General features: G+C 43.6%; 2 protein-coding genes and 1 long non-coding RNA gene across 9 annotated transcripts; 1 reads left to right on the plus strand and 2 right to left on the minus strand.

Moving 5' to 3' along the window:
- Window positions 1-1,397: 1,397 nt before the first annotated feature.
- On the plus strand, window positions 1,398-14,138 carry jam2a (junctional adhesion molecule 2a). 7 transcript variants are annotated; one of them, XM_084574250.1, is made up of 11 exons: window positions 1,398-1,890; window positions 6,654-6,719; window positions 6,855-6,965; window positions 7,842-7,991; window positions 8,083-8,270; window positions 8,497-8,599; window positions 9,052-9,159; window positions 9,306-9,321; window positions 11,827-11,898; window positions 13,112-13,145; window positions 13,319-14,138. In XM_084574250.1, the coding sequence occupies exons 1-11, from the start codon at window positions 1,842-1,844 to the stop codon at window positions 13,355-13,357; spliced, it is 936 nt and encodes a 311-aa protein (XP_084430376.1). In that variant the 5' UTR covers window positions 1,398-1,841; the 3' UTR covers window positions 13,358-14,138. The 7 variants fall into 7 exon arrangements, with proteins under 7 accessions (XP_084430376.1, XP_084430377.1, XP_084430380.1 ...); XM_084574251.1 differs by having other exon boundaries at window positions 9,309-9,321; XM_084574254.1 differs by lacking the exon at window positions 11,827-11,898.
- Window positions 9,528-19,629, minus strand: LOC311509178. Its single transcript, XR_014699804.1, has 3 exons — window positions 19,346-19,629; window positions 13,207-13,262; window positions 9,528-9,632 (listed from the first exon to the last, which is right to left on the minus strand). It is a non-coding gene; the product is annotated as an uncharacterized lncRNA (long non-coding RNA).
- Window positions 17,193-19,136, minus strand: atp5pf (ATP synthase peripheral stalk subunit F6). The gene is made up of 4 exons (XM_084574834.1): window positions 18,978-19,136; window positions 18,239-18,408; window positions 17,865-17,989; window positions 17,193-17,302 (listed from the first exon to the last, which is right to left on the minus strand). The coding sequence occupies exons 2-4, from the start codon at window positions 18,406-18,408 to the stop codon at window positions 17,274-17,276; spliced, it is 324 nt and encodes a 107-aa protein (XP_084430960.1). The 5' UTR covers window positions 18,978-19,136; the 3' UTR covers window positions 17,193-17,273.
- Window positions 19,630-19,647: the final 18 nt, after the last annotated feature.

The following is a 19,647-nucleotide window of genomic DNA, read 5'->3' on the forward strand; positions in this document are numbered from 1 at the left end:
TTTGAAAGAGTGGTTCAGGGAGCATGATACATCATTTTCACACATGGATTGGCCACCACAGAGTCCAGACCGTAACCCCATTGGGAATCTTTGGGACGTGCTGGAGAAGGCCTTTCACAGTGGTCAGACTCTCCCATCATCAATACAAGATCTTGGTGAAAAATGAATGCAACACTGGAGGGAAATTAATCTTGTGATATTATAGGAGCTAATTGTAACAATGCCACAGAGAATGTGCGCTGTAATCAAAGCTAAAGGAGGTCCAACATACGACTGAGTATTAGGGCCACATTAAGGGAAAAAACAAAATCACAAACTTCGAGAATAAAGTCATAATTTATGAGAATAAAGTCATGACTACATCCGTCAATGCAGCCGTTAATAGCAATGCCATAGGGCTTTAGTTTATCATAAGAATCCATGTGCCATAAGGCGTTGGGGCCTCTGCAGGTGTATTGCCGGCGTTGGAGACGCCGTGCTCGCCGGAGCTCGACTCCCTCTGGATCCAGAATCTTAATTATCAGTCGGATTGTTTCTTGAGACACCACGAAACCCCTCTGAATGGCCCGCTGATGCATCCACCGATAACCCTGCAGTTGACCAGTTCCAGCCATTTCCCCCTCCGGTCACAAAAGCAGCGACTTCCTCCAAGTCTGTCTGGTTCTTTCTCCGGAAAAGATGCATTTTCTTGCATATTCTTTTTAAAGTCCTAATACTTATAATGATGTGATGCTGATGTGCCAAAAGATTAAGTATCTCCTTGTTTGTGAAACCTATCCTAAAGTACAACTCCACAAAATCCTCCACGGCCCTCATTTTACCAACTGTCTTCCTCTAAAACAACAGGTTAGAATATTATGACTTTATTCTCATAAATAACGACTTTATTCTCGTAATATACGACTTTATTCTCATAAATAACGACTTTATTCTCGTAATATATGACTTTATTCTCGTAAATTACGATTTTATTCTCGAAGTTTGTGATTTTTTCCCCCTTAATGTGGCCCTAATACTCCGTCGTACCAACAAAATATAAAAAATACATTTTTTTTTTGGCCAGGTAGTGTATAACTGAAGTTCTCTGAGGAACACTCATACCTCTCGATCTCGATAAGTTAATGAACCTTTAGCTGCAGTAAAACCAGCAGAAAACATCACTAATATATGAGCTTTATAATAAGCAATAGAAGAAACTGCTCTGTATAACATAACCAGGTGTTAGTAAGTCACTTGTCAAATGATGAGAAACATTCTGACTTACAGGGTTTGTTCAATGGTCAAATGTTCAGGTCTTATTTTAGTTGCCACACCTTGTTGCCATACCCAGTTGACTCCCGTTATGTGGCCACTTGACAGTGCAGTGCGCGTCTTGGACACGGCGCTGCGCTCTCGGCGCTCCGCCGCTCTGCTCGTCTGAGAGCTCACCCCTCCCTCCCTCCATCTCAACCAGCGCCGAAACCGCACAACAAGCGGAGAGCGCGTTCATTCCGCGTTCAGCTGCCGAGGCACTCCGTCCCTCCCCACCCCTTGCCTTCTCACTTCTCAGCCAGGACACCGACCTCACTGTTGATCAGTGCCGGAGTTGCGCCCCGCTCATCCCTTCGCCCTCCAGCAGCTCCGCTCCGCTCCGCTCCGCTCCACGCCGTGCCGCTCCGTTCCGCGCCGGGCCGGTCCGGTCGCTCCCCCTAAACCCGCCTCCCGGAGAGCAGTTTATTCCCTGGAAGCTGGATGAATTATTGGAGAGTTGTGAACAAGTGCGAGAAGAACCCTGAGGGCTCGGGATCTGCCTCCTCGCTCCATCCAGGGAAGACAAGTCTCAGCCAGAGTTGTGGACGACAATGGAGGGGACGTCCCTGTGTCTGCCTGTTGTCATTTTACTGATGCAATGTAAGTGGAAAATGGAAACTATTCATCCAGAGGAACTCTCTCTATGTGCGTGTGCTTATCCACTTTCCTCCACGGGATAAAGCTCAGGATAGAAAATATTAAAGCACAGGATAGGAGCGGCTTTAGTGTTGGACTGATCCTGTTACTTGTTATTTACCATGATTTGTGTTCCTCACAGTGTCAGTGGAGGCAGCGGGATCAACATTCATTCTAAAGCATTTAATTTGATGCTTTAGACTTCAAATCTTATTTAAAAAAAAAAAAAAGTGATGAATTATTTTCTGAAAATTGTAAAAAAGTGATATTAATTTTAATTTAAAAAAGCTGAATACATGATATTTTTTGGTTGCTTTTTGCAGTAATACAGATTTCAACGGTACATATAGACATCTGTGAAATAGCTTTTTTGGATTCGTGTCCGGTTAAAGACCATCTGTGAGAGCTGGAAGTGTTGACTGTGCAGGCAGGCTGGGCTCCTACAAGTTGGCCCCTAAAGTTGTGTTGGCGCGGGGCCACCTCAGGGTGTGGGTGGCACGGTGGCAGGGTGGCAGGGTGGCAGGGTGGCAGGGTGGACCTCTGTTCTGGCAGAAGAGGTGGCGAATCTGTGCATGAGGTCAACAGTTGGAGTGCCACCAGAATACCTCAAACTGCTTTTGGTGTTTTCATGGACATGCACAGGAAGGTTGGGAACAAAACAGGGCGTGTTTTGAATCTTTAAATAGAAAGCAGGCATCGTGGAAGTTGCCCTGATTATGGGATGCATGGAAACCTGTGGGGGAGAGAGAGAGAGAGAGAAAGCATTAGAAGTGCTGCTGGGACTCGAGCGCGACGAGATGGATGTGATGAGACAGTGAGAGTGAGTGACGCACATTTTACCCCGCGTTGTCCACATTTAGCCACCTGTCAGGCCGCCGGGTCACGGGTTCACAGAGGTGTGTGTTTGTGCGTTTCCTTTCCCGCTGTGGACAAGCTGACGGGAATCACTCATCGTCTGGTCCAGCTGGTGGGAGCCGTGGACGCTTTAATGGGGCAGCACCAGATCAGATCTGCTGCTGCTGCTGCTTCTGTGGATTGAACCGTTTTAGAGGAAATGTTGTGGGTGGGTCTGTGTGGCAAGAGACCCAACATCCCCCATATTAAAACACACACACACCCCCCCACCCAGAGAGAGAGAGAGAGAGACACACACATGCACACACACAGTGTCTGACAGAGACAGCTGTTGCTCACAGTGTTACTCTCACACAGGCAGGCTTTGTTCAAATGGAGCACACACACACACACACACACGCACACACACACACACTGAGCCGTCCTGTTTTCCTCTGTACCCCCTCAGCCTTGAAACGTGCCGTCCACATTTCTTATCTATATCACACAGCCAGACAGGACATTTCCTATGGGTCCATCTCCCTCCCTCTTTCATTTGTTCCCTGTTAATTTGAGTAAGTGCCTTAATTATTACTGCGCCATGCTTTTGACCTCGGCACAGCCCTGGCAACACCCGCCCCCCCTTCCCCTTCCTCCTCCACCCCCACCACCACCTCCACCACCACCCCTCAGTCTCTGTAACACTCTGTACGGACCACGTAATGAGAGTAAAAGCTGCGTGCCAAGGAGTGAGCGTGCCATCCTTCTATTTTTTGCTCAGGCGAGAGGGTGGCCGTGTCTCTGAGTTGAAGCTGTCGCAGCGTTTGGTTGATGTTAATGCCACAAACGAGGTGCGCGTGTGTTGATGCTATTGTTAGACGTTTCTGAGCTTCAAAGCCACAACAGGACCGCGGCACAAGCATTTTTAATTACCTCAGAGGCCAGACCTGATGCTAAGACGGTACATTATTATTTCATTTAGCTGTTATCTTTCTTTTTTGATCTGGTGCGTTTACATGACTTGAATTTGTCCTGTTCAGGTGACCAAAGATGCTCGGCCCAAGTCCAGCAAACCTATCTGCTGGACTCGCTCCTAATGATGTGCCTTGGGCTTTCTGCGGGTGCCAAAGCTGGCCCGGGTGCTGCTAAATGGAGTCGATTCTTCACCCATGTTACTGGCATATAAGCCAAATCTGGCAGCCATGCGCGGACCGGAGCCGACTCGTGATTAGTCCGTACTGTAGAGTGAGCTTTATAAGCCCCTATCAGCCCCAATCAGCTGGCTAGATGATATCATCAGCTCTCCACAGAGCTTATATTTTAAAAACTCAGGTGGCTGACGATGCTAAACTCACTCCTGATTGGTGCCAACAAACTTTTAGGCAAATCTTGGTCCCTACAAGGTTTAGGTGCTGCCAGCTGAAGCCATTCCTTGAGCTTGGTTTATGTGTTGGATCTGCAGGGAGCCTAAGCCATGGCCTACGCCGCTGAAAAGCATTTATACTTGTGCACCGGTGTGTTGACATTGTCCTGTAACTACACCACTAAAGCCTGCTTAGAGATGTGGACAAATGTAACTACGCAACACCTCGACGTCTGGTTAGATTTCTGCTACGTCGTATGTCTGACACAGATGTCGGCATAAAAAATTAATTAAGCTATCCATGCTTCTAACAAGTTTTGACACATTTACTCTTTCTTTTTCTAACAGTTGCTACATGACCAAGACTGCACAGCAGGTTGAGAGTTGACATCTGTGTGCATCAGGTCAAACACCCATTTGTTGCATAAATTTAAAGCTTCCTCCATGTAGATTTCCAGCAGCTATGTCTGATAGGATTACTCTGTACATTTGGATGCGTCACGCATACGAACGCCTCCTTGCTTCCTTAAATATTTGAAGACTCGAATGAGTTCCAGCGCTCACTGGATCAAGCTTATCATGCTGGCAGGAATCTCGCATCTCAACTTCTTCGAGAGCAGAGGCGTCGAAGGCTTCGCCGTGTTCCCATTAGCCACCGTGCAGTTGTGAAATGATCCTAACAGGCCATGTGTTCGTCGTCTGCCTCGACGCCTCTGCTGCTAATTGAGGCCATTGAAGCTGACAGTGTTCACGGTGGCAGGGCGCAAGGAGGAGGACGACACGGGGGCAAGCAGGACCTCGCAAGCGGAGGCACTTTGCTCATTTCTTTCGATGCGTGTGCTTTTGTGTTGTCATCCCTGCTACATTTCCTCTCCCTCAAAGAGACACCCTTCAAGGTGGCGGCAGGCCTGGTCTCACACTGTGTGACAAGAGCGTCTCCCATTCACAGTCCAACTGTCTGAGAGGATCTCCCTCGCCTTCAATCCCGCTCGCTCTTTTATTCATGCTTCTGTGGGTCTCTGGCCCGCCTCCCCCCCCTCACCTCGCTCTCCGCCAACCTCCGCCCAGTCCCCCCCCCCGCCTCACTCTCCTCCACTCCATTTGTATTCTATTCTTAGGGTAGCTCATCTCTCCTTGATCGTTCATTCTTGTACCCTTTTTAATCTCATTGTATCTCCCTCCGTCATCTTGTTCATCCTTCAGTGAGACATTGCTCGTCTGAGGGTGTCGAAGTACACAAAGCCAAAGCTACGATCATAATCCTGTTACACTGTCGTGAGTCTACACAAAGTGAAGGGAGGGGAGAGAGCGTCTGCAGGGAGAGGGTGCACTTTTAATTTCACTTCAGGTCAAAGTTTGACCAAGTGAAGCTGGTGTAAACTGGTCCAACTTCAGAAAAAGGCTTTTAAAAAAACTCTTTTGGCAGACGGCATTATTATTGTATACACTCCGATTCATTTAAAAGCCGCTTCAAAAGTAGCCTCTGCGGAAATTAGAATGGCACTTGAGACATATAAAAGCTGAAAGTATGGCAGCCCATACTGGCGTGGCCATCTTCCTGTTCTAGACTTCCGGCCCTTTGTATCAGCTTTGCCAGACATTCTTCAACAACAACACTTTACACAGGAAATCATCTGTTACTCACAGTTATGTAGAAACAATGGAACCCACACAGGACACTATGGACTAACAGGAAACTAGACAACTCATAATAAATTCAGTAATTGTGTTTTTAAATTTAGAAATCTTGTGTGTTGGGACTATAAGACTATGTTACAGTGACATCTTCATTATGCCAAATTATGAGTTTAAAAAAAAAAAAAAAAAAACTCTGTTCAAATTCCCCCAGAGATCCATTCAACATTCATGCATTTTCAAAAATGCATGGCCTTCCGTCGGAAAATCTTTACTTAATTTCCCGCTTTCTGAAGATGTTCCCGTCATCCCGAGAATGCTTAATGTTTCCGTCTCCGTGATTTTAACCCCGTCAGCCAGCTTTAAATAACACTGAACCTCTAAGTAATAACAGGACAGCAAGATAGTAATCTGCCACGTAAGCCAATCAGCGTGCAGGAAAGGCGGCGTCCTCTTCCTGTTTGGACGCAGTGTATCAGTGACAGGCAGACGGCGCGCTGTCCGCCTCCTGCTAATGCCCTCCATACATCAGGTTAATCTGGACCAGCCACTGCTGAGGTGACCTTGTCCTAACCTGCGTTTAAATAAACATACTGCTCCTTAACCCGGTAGGATTAAAGCAGAGAAGGAGGAGGAGGAGGAGGAGGAGGAGGAGAAGGGAGTAATCCTGCCTCTACCTCAAAGCTCCTGGAGAAACACGACTGCTGTCTTTGCATGAGACAGTAAAGCCTGAGCCCCCATTAAGCATTCTCCTCTTGCAGTTGGTGGGGCACTTTACCCAATTCACCTTGCCCCCTAATGGATGACAAGTGATATTGCATTCTGAACTGCTCTCACCCCTCTTTATGTTTTTTTATCTCCCTCACCCCCTCCCCTCAATCACCTCCACCACCAGGTTCCCCCTCAGCTCCCGTTACCGTGTCCAGCAACAGACATAAGGTGGAGGTGCACGAGCACGCAGGTGAGGCATCTCTGGGCTCCTATCAGATTCTCCCTGACAGAATAAAACACACGGCTATAAATAGACCAAACACTTAAAGATGCCTCTGATCCTTTCCTGCTGAATATCTCATCTGTCACGACTCTCGTCTTGTAGACGCAGTGCTGTCTTGCGAGTTCCGGACGGAGAAAGACCAGAACCCACGCATCGAGTGGAAGAAGAAGGGGAAGGATGTTTCCTTCGTGTACTACGAGGGGCGCTTCAGAGGTGAGAAAACAGTTTGTCACTGTCTATCCTCTTGGTGTTTTAATCAGCTTACAGTACCAGCTGGAAGGGGTGTGCCACGTACTGTCGTTTGAGAGGAAACTCTTGGACACGGTGAGAAAAGAATGATGGATGTGGGAGATTTTAGGGCGGCCTACGTGTCAACGGTGTCGAAGCATAAAATCATAACCCGCCACTCGTCCTCAATCTCTCATCGTCATGATTTAGGAGGTGAATTTAGCAGGGGGGACAGAAATAATGAATCGTACGGAAGCTTTCACACAGTCAGCGCAGTTGGCTAGACGGTTTTCTCAAATCTGTCAAGGCTTTAAAATGCTTTTGACCCATTAGTTCCTCTTTACTGGACGGACAGTAGAACTTTTCACCTTGGCTAACTAACCTAAACAACTCCTAGGCCAAACTACAAATCAATCCTGCAGCTGCATCATAGTACAACATCATCAACATATACAGTAAGTCATCGTAATATTGACTAATAGTATATGTTACGTTAGTTTAGGATTGGCCAATGTTGAGCCAGTGGGTATCTGGATAATGGATAGCAAGGTCAGGACTTCCGGTTCATTGTTCCTTGTTGTGAATGAAGTCAAGAGACGACATCTATGGCAGTTTACACCCAGTTAACCATTTAAACCACAACAAGAATTGTTTTAATGTATTTTCTTGACAAAAGTAATCAGTTAGCTTGCTTGATGATGTTCTGGCTCTGGTAACCCTAACCCTGCATGCAAATGTGATTGGTCAATACAACGCCATGGTACATGGATGTGTGGGCAGTATTGGAACATTGCTCCGTAGAGTTAAAACGTGCTCACCGTGGCTTTAGTCCTCTTCCTGACCTTTTGTTCTTACTTCCAGGCCCCTTGGAGAGCCGAGCGACTATTGAAGGGGCGACGGTGACGCTTCATAAGGTGACCCAGGAAGATGCCGGGGAGTACCGCTGCGAGATCAGTGCTCCTCTTGACTCTGTCAGCTTGGGAGAGACCAACGTTACTCTCAGAGTTTTAGGTACAGCTAATCACCATAATGTATGCTCATAGACTTCGACTTGGCTTGTGTTCTCAAGTTTTACTCACGTTTCTGGTTCCTTGTCCTTCAGTGCCGCCTCAAACCCCATCGTGTGACATCCCCAGCACGGCCGTGACCGGCTCAGTGGTGCAGCTGCGCTGTAGGGACCAGCATAGCATCCCACCGGCAACATACTCCTGGTTCAAGGACAACAAACCACTCAGTCCAACCCGTCAAGCCAACGCAACCTATGTAATCGACCCACACTCTGGAGTTCTGGTGAGGCGGAGAGAGTGTGTGCATGACAGCAGATAAAGAAAAATTGTATGTTTCCTTGTAGTATCATATTTAAAGGATAGACAGGCTTCTGTTGAGTTTTTTGTGCTCTTTGGTTTGATAGAAGGGGCTGTTTGAGTCTCGCTCAAGGACACTTTAGTAAAAAAAACAAAACCTGGTCTTTCTAACAACATTTACAGATAGTTGTTCCTCACTGTGTCTCGTGCAGGAGTTTAAAGCCATAGCCAAAGAGGACACCGGTCGATACAGCTGCCTGGCGTCCAACGGAGTGGGATCACCCAAGATGTGTGAGGGCAAGAGCATGACAATAGGTGTGTTTGCGCGACATCCTGCCTCTTCCCCCACACCTTTCACTACTGAACAAAATCAAGGAGGCAGTGGAGAGGAAGCGCCTTCTAAATTTATCTCACCTTGCTTCTTTAATGTGGACACCTTCAAAGTCCCTTCCAGTTTGAAGGGAGGCTGCCTCCATTTACGGCCAAGTTTCATGATTTAAAAGGATTCCTTTAATATAAATGGGTCTTACTGATGAATTATATAATGTGCTCCATGTTAACAAGCAACCACTTTACGCAATTAATAAATGATAGGAGATACTGCTGGGAGTTCAGGGAAAGACATTGGTTGCATTACATTATGTCCGACCTGTTTGTTCGAGGGACTTGTTACTTTAGAGTTCTTCTACTTCCCAACCTTTTGTGACTTAATGCTTTAATAAAATGAAATACAGACTGCATAACTTACTCTTCATTCCCTCTTCCAGAGGACGTCAATGTTGCCGCGGTGGTGGCAGCGGTGGTGGTCATCTTTCTGATCGTCGTGATCTGCGGCTGCGGGGGGTTCCTCTTAAACCGCAACGGCTTCTTCTCCCGTGAGTTGGCTGTTCTTGTTTTTTCAGTCTGAAATCTACTTTGTCTGCTTGCATGAACACTGTATCAATTAATAGTTTTTATTCTCTCCCAAAAAAAGAATGACATTAAGTCTGTTTCTCTTACATGGTCCCGACTCATCCATCAGCAGAACACAGAGGAAGGTAAGAGCTTTGTGATTGCATTAACATTGATGTGAACGAACAGGCTAATATCCTACACACTGAGGAGTGAGGGAGGAGGAGGAGGGGGTGGACTGTTGTTCCACTTAGACGGCGTGTCTGCATCTGTGTGCTGAGTCAGGGCTGTATAGAGTGACAGCTGTGGCTGTGTGTGTTTTTGAGTCACAGCCGTGCCTGCGTTTCAACTCACTCTGTGATTGGCGCCAGCAGATGGAAAACCATGGGAAAAGTTTTAGCCGTTTTTCTTCGGATTGGTTCCGGAATTTGTGTCAAAATGTCGCCAGGCCGATGATCTGGAAAAAAAAAAAAAAGAACCCGGAGATGAAAGGAGACACAATCAGCGCATGCATAATTATGGAATTATTACTGGCTGTTAATCAGCGAGGACGAAAATATTGGCAGAAGAAAGAATCGCAGGCAATTAAACTGATCTGACGGATCACTGGAAATGGAATACTTAGATATTTGAGAGTGAGACTAGCATAACAGAGTGATATCAGTGCAGTGCATACACACCAGAGCGGGCAGGAGGAAGTGGTGCCTGAGAAACCACCAGACATAAATGCATGTCCTCATGCGACTGGCCTAACTCGTCTTGACGTTATTTGATTACTGGCTTGTTATTGCTTGGAGTTTGATGGAGAGTCAGCGTTGAGCTCTCCTTGAAGCTGATGCGAAAGCTCTTTGTCTAGGTTAAAGTCTGATGCTTATCCCACTGAGCTAACTGGAGCCGTCAGTGTCAACTTCCTATTTATAGAACGGGGCTTCTTCACAATGACTCAAAGACAATGTGACATGATTTCTGATGCGCTGATAGTTGGCGCAAATTTACACGACAGCAACGCAGAGCTGCCTTTAAAAGAAAATTGGTCTCAGGGGATTCTGGTTAGATGGATTTATGTCATGTTAAAGACCAGCCGTGGATCCGTTTACTATTGTCTTTATGGATTGTGGTTGAGTATAATAAAATCTGAGCTTTATAATGCTGAACGCCAAGCCAAGACTTGTACCAAAGTGTCCTTGAACAATGCATCGAAGCTGTATATTTATTCTAAATGATGTTTAGGTTTTATAATATTTAACTTATAATCCTCATAAGATCTTGCGGTAGGAAAAAACAGCTAAATATGAAAAAGGAGTAAATATAAAATATAAATCATCATTTGAAATCATTTGTTATTTTAATTAACAATAACAAGTAACAATTTTAACATATATATTGCATTAAAGCATTAAGAAAGATCTTTAAGGGGCCTAAACTGGAGCCCTGGGGAACTCCAATTTGAAAATGGAGGGCAAATATCCAGAGCCATTTGTTAAATGTCTTGCTCAAGGACACGTTGACAGCTATGGGAAAACATGAGAAAAAAAGATGGGGAGAAGAGTCACACATGATTTGGACTATTAATATTGGGGTGCTGGATTGCTGCATGTGATTGGCTCACCTGCATCATGATTGGCTGCATGTCTGCACAGCATTGATGCTGGTATATGGAATATTATATGATTGATAAAGATGTGCTTAAAATAAGAGTTTTGTAGCGGTGATGTTGGTTTTTTTATGCTCTTAAAAAATATTTGTGTTTTTGTATTGTCATAGGGTGTGCTTGACAATGCAGTTTCATTGCTGCAATCTTAATTCTCTGTACAGGGGATTTCCATTTTTAGAGTTTGCATATTCAGGTTATCGTTTTAGACCTCTACTTGCAAACTGTTCTTTGCATATTTGTGCATTCAGAACTCATTATTTTAAGCTAAATTGCACAAGCATCCGTCTGAGGAATCACAGGTTACTGCACATTGGAGTACAAAAGGAGAGGTTTAGCGCTTCAAGGGAGTGAAGGTGTCTTTGGAATTGGCTTGATAACAGTGTCAGGGTCATTCTTGTGCTTTTCTTTGTATCTAAATGAGACAATCCCCTTTTGTTCAGTTTCCTGGCTAATGCAAACCTATTGGATTTAGGTGATTAACACTGTTGCCCAGTCTTTTTAAGTTGCTGGTAGCACTCAAAAGACACGGAGCAGTCTCGAATTTGCGACACACCATGCAGTAAAGCCTGTTAAAGGTTTATTTTAGATGCTCAATATGTTTTCTTTTAATCATGCAGCTTGGAGCCTTGGATGTGTAAGCACAAACTTGCGAAGCACATTTTTACAGACTAGAGGCCTGAAACATTCTGTTTGTTTTTTCTAAAACCTGAAAGCAATGACCTGAATACAGAAAACGTTTGAAACAGAAATCCCAGTACAAATCAAAAGGTAGATGCTGACAGATTTAGGATTCCAGCTAGAAACCTGTATTTTCAAGCACACATTTTTGAAATGACAGATACCAAGTCAACAAAACTGGTTCAACAGTCCTCTTTAAGTTCCTCTTTATCATGATATAATATTCCATACAAATAACCGCCACTCCAGAAAGCATGGTGTGCAGCATGAGTCAGAGATGACTCCGCTCTTGTTAAAGCCAACACCCTGACCCCTACAGGTCATTTTGGATCTCCCAGTGTCATGGTGCAGCCCACATCAGCAGCCAAACCCTGCACAGAACTGAGGACACGTGAGTGTGACACATGAGGGACAGTTTACATCGTAAAAACAAGGATGTCAAGAAATAGTCGTTACAAATTGCCACATCCGTTTGTTATTTGGATTAACCAAACGAGATAGAGAGTAATTATGGACCCTTAAAAGGTGCTGCTAAGCAGATTTCTTTCACTCTCAGGCTGAACCGAGCTACCCGTTTCCCCGTTTCCAGTGTTCTTGCCAAGCTAACCATCTTCTGGCTGCAGCTTCATATTTAGACGACAGATGACTGCCACTAAAAAATTTAATTCACAAGTTCAGCAAGGTCTGAAAAAACAAACAAACAAAAAAACTGGTTTCTCAAAGTCAACACGATAAATTAATAGAATTATCTTAAATTATTCAAACTAATTTAGAAAATTTAAAAATGAATTCCAGTTGATTTGAGAGAGTTACTTCACCCCTGTGGGGCTCTCAGTATTAATTGTGGACACAAGGAGTCTATCTGAATCTATAAACCCTAAACAAAATAGTGTTTTCATCCACTTCTTGAATTAGAAAATATCAGGTGAAATTAACCATATTCATTTTAAGAAATGCTTTTCAAAATCGAATATTTCACTGCTTTAAATGAATTATTTACATTCCAGCCAAACTAGTCAATAGTGTGTGAGAAAGCTCACTCTTAAACATGTTGATAAAAATGCAGCCTGTTGAGCAAAGGTCTGAATGAATCCTTTCAAAGGTCACCAGCTGAATTTATGACTCCGTAACCAAATATTTTGACAAAATTAGATTTTTCATTCTTGCATTTGCATCCTCGGATGGTTTTAAAATGAAAATATTTCAGTGCTATCTGTTCATACTTCAACATCTGTTAAACACTGGGCCAGGAGATGGCTAGCTTAGCACAAAGGCTGGAAACAGGAAACAGGAAGCAGTTCTGTCCTGGGATAAACACGGTCTACTTTACGGTGGTTATGTGCCGGCTAGCTCAGTCTTACACTTAACAACAGCGCCTAAAATTTAAGTTTCTTTTGGCCTCCGTAGACGGACAAGCAGAAGACATACATTTGTGTCTCCAATAGGAATAATGACTGTTATGTTAACCAAATGCTCTGTCTCAGACTCTCTCTCCACTTTAATATAACTCTGTCTGGAGAGTCATGTATGATGCATATATGACAAATGCAGGAAGAGATGTGACTCAGGGTACAGCTGCCTGACGTGCTTGTGATGTCTTTCAGGTCCAATGTCAACTACGTCCCTCCGCCCCAAGAAGTAAGTGTCTCCATTTCCCCTCTCCTCTTGCGTCGGGCCTCGACAAGTAGCTCACACTCACCTGATGGGTGCGATTGAGATCATAACACCTCTGCGCATCACCAAGGCGCTGTAGTTCTGAAGAGAGAAAGAAAACTAACATTATTATTTTTTTTTTTTTCTGTCCTCCTCAGCCCCAGGATTTCAAACACACACAGTCATTCATGCTCTGAGAAGCCGGCCTTCCTTCAAACACATCACCCTCATGATAAGGTGCCAACACTGGATGTCTGTCTCTCTCCGTCTCGGGACTCAAATCGAATTATTGATCTTCCACTATAATGTCAGCCCTCTGCTTTTTCAATGGGTGGTGTCAAACTAATCTGCAAGGCTTTTTACTCTCCTGCTTTGCTGTGTGTGGTTCACTGATGTCTTCTGCTCTTAAGGGATTAAGTACAGTTTGATGGTACTCTGCTCCCCCCTGGTGGTCAGATGTTGAAATTCCAATTGACCTTTCACGAATGATCCAGGGGACTAGTCGACATATCTACACCCTTTGTTTCTCCCCTCTGCAGGCCAGTTTTTTTTTTCTTTTTGTTGTTCTTGCTTTCTCTTACCAAAGACTGATGTTTAATTGGTTGCTTTCAAGCTGAACCATCACACGGGAAATCTTAAAAGCCATAGGAAAAGTTGTTTTCAATCCAACTCAAACTCTTAAATACAGCTTTACCTCAAGTCGGTTATCTTCAACAACACAGAGACCAACCCCATTCCATCCTAATGTGCCTGCATGGTCTTTTTTATAATGTATACCTTGTGCCTTTTTAATTTGTCTGTCATATTTATCTATGGATCACGGTTTTTTGTAAAGAACTTGCCTTACTTTTTTCTGTCTTTATATTTTTGTGCCACTCTTTATCAATGTGTATCGAACGGAGTGTCTGTTTTTAGACGGCGTGAATGGATTGTTCAGAGTTTTATTTGAATGGTGTATCAGTAATTAAAGGTTTTTTATTCAAAGACGTGTGCGCCGTTATTACGTCTGCACGTTTCACTACTTAAATTCATTCATTAATCGTCTGTTACCGCTTGTCATCTGGAGGGCCGCGGGTGGGGCTGAAGCCTATCGCAGCTGTCATTGGGCGGGGTACACCCTGGACAGGCTGCAAATTATGTATTTAGCAATGCAGAATTAATTTGATCATAAGAAAAGGTTTTAATGGACCAGTGATTAAATTTGCGTTTTTCTGTAATAAGCAATAATGTATGATGAGAAGTACATTTGACTACATCCACTACCAGTCATGACTATTTACATTGTAGGAGATTCTCACTGAACAAAACTATGAATGAACACATATGGAATTATGTAGTAAACAAAAAAAAGTGTGAAATAACTCTAAATATAATTCATATTTTAGATTCTTCAAAACAGCCTCCCTTTGCTTTGACTACTGCTTTGCACACTCTTGGCATTCTCTCAATGAGCTTCATGAGGTAGTCACCTGAAATGGTTTTCCAACAGTCTTGAAGGAGTTCCCAGAGATGCTGAGCACTCGTTGGCCCTTTTTCCCCTTCACTCTGCGGTCCATCTCATCCCAAACCATCTCAACTGGGTTTAGGTCAGGTGACCGTGGAGGCCAGGTCATCTGACGCAGCACTCCATCACTCTCCTTCTTGGTCAAATAGCCCTAACACAGCCTGGAGGAGTGTTTGAGGTCATTGTCTTGTTGAAAAATAAATGGTGGTCCAACTAAATGCAAACAGGATGGGATAAGCATGTCGCTGTGGTAGCCATGCTGGTTCAGTGTGCCTTCAATTTTGAATAAATCCCCAACAGTGTCACACCTCCTCCTCCATGCTTCACGGTTGGAACCATGCATGTAGAGACCATACGTTCATCTTCTCTGTGTCGCACAAAGACACGGCGGTTGGAGCCAGAGATCTCAAATTTTGATTCTTTAAACCAAAGCACAGATTTCCACTGGTCTATAATGTCCATTCCTTGTGTTTCTTGGAACGAACAAATCTCTTCTGCTTGTTGCTTTTCCTTAGTACTGGTTTTCTAGCAGCTATTTGACCATAAAGGCCTGGTTGGCGCAGTCTCCTCTGAACAGTTTATGTAGAGATGCATATTCAACTTGAGCTCTGTGTGCAATTGAACTGGGCTCTAATCTGAAGTGATGCTAACTCGGATGAACTTATCCGCAACAGCAGAGGTGACTCTTGGTCTTCTTTTCCTGGGATGGTCCTCACGTAAGCCAGTTTCGTCGTAGCGCTTGATGGTTTTTGCAAAGGCACTTGAGGACACAGTCAAAGTTTTTGCAATTTTCCGGACTGACTGACCTTCAGTTCTTAAAGTAATGATTGTTGTTTCTCTTTACTTAGCTGATTGGTTCTTGCCACAATATGAATTCTAACAGTTGTCAAATAGGACTGTCAGCTGTGTACCAACATGACTTCTACACAACACAACTGACGATCCCAATCCCCCAAATAAACCCTGACCCTGACAAGACACACCTGTGAAGTGAAAACCATCTCAGGTGACTACATCATGGAGCTTATTGAGAGAAGTCCAAGGGTTTGCAGCGCTGTCAACAAAGCAAAGGATGGCTACTTTGAGGACTCTAAAATATGAATCATATTTGGAGCTATTTCACACTTTTTAATTTTACTACATCATTCCATATGCGTTCAGTTTTGATGCCTTCAGTGAGAATCTACAATGTGAAAAAAAATCATGAAAATACAGAAAAACCATTAAATGAGAGGGTGTATCCAAACTTTTAACTGGTAGTGTATCTGTAACTGTATTGCTGTATTTTATTCCCATCCACCGCCATTACAGAACAAGATGACACTAGGTTGCGATTATGACTCAATTTACTAACATGCAACTAAATAATCCGATTATTTATCAGGCTAAATTTATTTAATAAGTCGTTTCTGGGATTTATCTGCATCTTTTTCGTCACGACATGCACACGTTTGGACACCAACATAGATTGCTATTTAAGCTGCTTATCTAAACAAGTTAGTTATATAATGAACGAGGGGTTAAAGTGCAAACATCCAGATGGGAGGTAATGTGCAGGACCTGCAACCATTTTTAGGTGCTCAAATCCCACATAAGCGTGTTTTGGTAAACAGCTGAAATGAAAATCATGCAGAGACCTGACTGTACGTGCTCAGAGCCTTCTCATTCCCAGAGAGAGACAGAAGGACAGTGGCTGCATTAATCATTCAGTTCTTCCTAGAAGCATCACACAGGTTAACTAGATCACGTCTTGCTTTCAAAATAGACAATATTTCTTGAATGCAGATGCAGTTTACTTGCATCGTCTTCTCATCTATGATTTGGATGCAGACTCGTGCAGCTCAGCGACGTTGAATCTGGGTTAATTTTCTGAGCTCTGCTTGACAGCACGGCCGCACAATCGTAAAAAATTTAGGCAGCGGGTCAGGTGGAAGCGTGCCCTTTCCGCTGCTATTTTGGGTTTGAAATATTCATCCTGGAAAGACGTACGCTGCATCTCTGACCTTGTCAAAATATAACACTCAGGACAGATTCAGAGAGACGGCCAATTTCCATCTAGGTCAGCCCGCAATTCATCGAGTTCAGATTTCTAGGTACAAATGAGATCATTCAAATTCAGTGTAGTTCACAGCATGCTCTGAGAATAGCGACTATTTTATTCCTTAATCATTAATGAATTAATCTGAGCTAGAAAACAGATCAAGGAGAAAACTGACACATTAATAAATTAATTTCTGCTTGAAAAAAAATTAAAAAAATTCAGCTCTAATATATCTGATATCTACATATTTTTGTCACTTACCTTAATATTTATGATCCGATTTCTAGACCAGTGTTGACCACAGAGCCTTTGATCAGTCACAACAGGTTGCCAGATTTATTTCTGATGAAAGTACAATGACAGTATATGTGGAAATACACAGCCCAGGTCCAATTTTAGAAGCACAAAATGATCAGTTGAACACTTTGTTAAGTCAGTGAGGAGACAGTGTGTGACAACCACCAGAAGCAGCTTAATACACAACCAGTTCATCATGGTTTAATCCACTATCTTTTTATTAAATACAACATATTTGTGACATGGAGGAGATTTACAACATGGACATCATTCACTTGGCTCCTTCGTCAAAATTCGGCTCTGGAACGAACAAACAAAACAAAACAAAACAAAACAAGGAAAGATCCATTAGTGACAGTTGTTAAAGTGTGATTGTGAGTTTTAAACGTACTGCAGCAAACTTCAAAACAAATCTCACAGAAGCTTAATCGAAAATAAAAGATCTCTGAACCTAGTTCTAACACGGTTCATCTCACTCTGGCAAGTGTCACCGTGCAAGCTATTTATAGACACAAAGACCCAAATCCCTGAGCGCCTCAAAAACAAAGCTATAAATATTTATAAAAGGAAACTGCTAAAACTCTGAAAGGAAATAATAAATGCATTTACTGTACATCCTGCACCGAAGCTGATCCAGAAAACACAATTTCTATGATAAACCTTTATATTTTAGGTGTTTGCATTACAGTTTGACCTTAAGCAATGCAACTTGAGATGTCCCAATACTGATATTAGCAAAAAAATAGCTCAAATACAAATTTAAAATTCACAATTTTACAGCTACACTTATAAAACCTGGGGTTACAATATGGAGCCAAACGGGAATGAACGGGAATGAACGGGACTTGTAGTCCAAACTGACCTGGGAACTTGAAGTCGGGGAACTTGGTCATGTCTCCGCCACCATATAGCCTCTGCAGTTTGGTTACTTCTTCAGACAGGTTCTTCTGGTAAGCGGGACCTGCATCCACAATGCCACCAGAACTCCTGGGAGAGCCAAGGCATCAAATCATGTTCAAAATTCACCAGCTCGACAGCGATGAACGGACGAGGTGCAGGTTCAACAGTCAGGGGGAATGAAAAGAAACTGCATCCAGCAGTTTAGCATTATACAAGGACATTTCTAGTTAATGTTTCACCATGACACAACTCTGATGTCTGCTTGGTGAACTTCTTCTACCTGGACTCTCTGTTCAGTTAAATTTAAACGTCACGACCTGTGTATTATCTACTAACTTGCTCTTGGTGTTGTAGTCCCGGATCTTGTCCAGGAACAGTTTCTGGACGGGGTCGAGCTCCTTGGCCCGCTGGAAGACCACAGCGGAGATACCGATGTTCCTGCGCAGGGTCAAGCTCACAGCGGAGCGCAGCACGGAGGACAGCTTGAATAACCGGTGAAGTGCCATCTGAAGGAGAAAAACAAAACTCGGGTTAGGGTGACGAGTCTGCGGGGAAATGTTGGGCTTAGTGTCATGTTTAAACCTAGAATTAAGTGCAATCACCTACGCAACCTACACAATCAAGTAAGGACATGCTAGGTGCCAGGTGCAGCAAATCAATGATAGCTAGTTGGTTTAACGTTAGCATGAGTTAGCTAACGTCTAAAGCAGCGACAACTAGCTTACTGACATCCCGTATGCTACACACAAACCAAAATATAATATCATTAATGTCACAATGATGTTATGGTACAAAGTCGACTCCATTCCTGGTTAAGCTAGCTAGCTAGCTAGCTAGCTAACGTCAACGTTTCCTTCTTTCACCCAACAAAACAACTGCTAATGCTAACACGATATGCTAGCTTTAGCAGACACAAAAACCTTCAACTATTATCCTTAAACGTTCGTTGCTGCCTTTAACCCGTATCATATCGTTGCACTAACCGAATGCACTTGCATTTATTAGTATACAGAGCAGTAACAAACAGAGTTACGTATAAAGTTTCACAGCTTTTCTTTCAAAACGCCGAACTCACCTTGGGTTTGACACTCAGAGCACTAGATCCAAATGTGGAGGACCGCGGTGGATTGTGGGAGTGTGGTGGCGATTCGGAGCCGTTCGCTAACGTCAAAATGTTGCCTCATCTGCGCAGCGCTGCGCGGATTTAATTTGACCTCCCCCACAAAATACCCCCCAAACCTACGAATACATGACTTTGAACCAAAAAACTTTATAACCAATATTTTTATTTTAAAAATACATTTTTATCTACACCTATCTTCACTTTGGAGAACCGACTCTTTCATAATTAAAAATAAATTCCTAAATAAATATATTTAAATACCATTTAATCGTATTAGAAATAAATCTAGATATAAATATTCATTCATTCATCTTCTGTACCCGTTTATTCCTGTTAAGGGTCGCGGGTGTCTGTTGGAGCCTATCCCAGCTATCATCGGGCGAGAGACAGGTCGCCAGTCTATCGCAGGGCTGACACAGAGACACAGACAACCACTCACACTCACACGCACACCTACAGCCAATTTAGAATCACCAATTAACCTAATGAGCATGTCTTTGGACGGTGGGAGGAAGCCGGAGTACCCGGAGAGAACCCACACAGACACAGGGAGAACATGCAAACTCCACACAGAAAGGCCCAGTCGGCCCATGGATTCGAACCCGGGACCTTCTCGATGAGA

This window comes from Chelon labrosus, assembly GCF_963514085.1.
Source record: "Chelon labrosus genome assembly, chromosome: 24".
NCBI classification, from domain to species: domain Eukaryota; kingdom Metazoa; phylum Chordata; class Actinopteri; order Mugiliformes; family Mugilidae; genus Chelon; species Chelon labrosus.

Excerpts from the sequence above, each read along its gene's own strand:
- jam2a (XM_084574249.1), top strand. The coding sequence starts at position 1,842 with ATGGAGGGGACGTCCCTGTGTCTGCCTGTTGTCATTTTACTGATGCAA. Across the intron at positions 1,891-6,653 it reads TGTCATTTTACTGATGCAAT|GTTCCCCCTCAGCTCCCGTT; the intron begins GTAAGTGGAAAA and ends CTCCACCACCAG. Across the intron at positions 7,992-8,082 it reads CGTTACTCTCAGAGTTTTAG|TGCCGCCTCAAACCCCATCG; the intron begins GTACAGCTAATC and ends CTTGTCCTTCAG.
- atp5pf (XM_084574834.1), bottom strand. The coding sequence starts at position 18,408 with ATGGCACTTCACCGGTTATTCAAGCTGTCCTCCGTGCTGCGCTCCGCT. Across the intron at positions 17,990-18,238 it reads GACTACAACACCAAGAGCAA|GAGTTCTGGTGGCATTGTGG; the intron begins GTTAGTAGATAA and ends TGGCTCTCCCAG. Across the intron at positions 17,303-17,864 it reads CCCCGACTTCAAGTTCCCAG|AGCCGAATTTTGACGAAGGA; the intron begins GTCAGTTTGGAC and ends TGTTCGTTCCAG.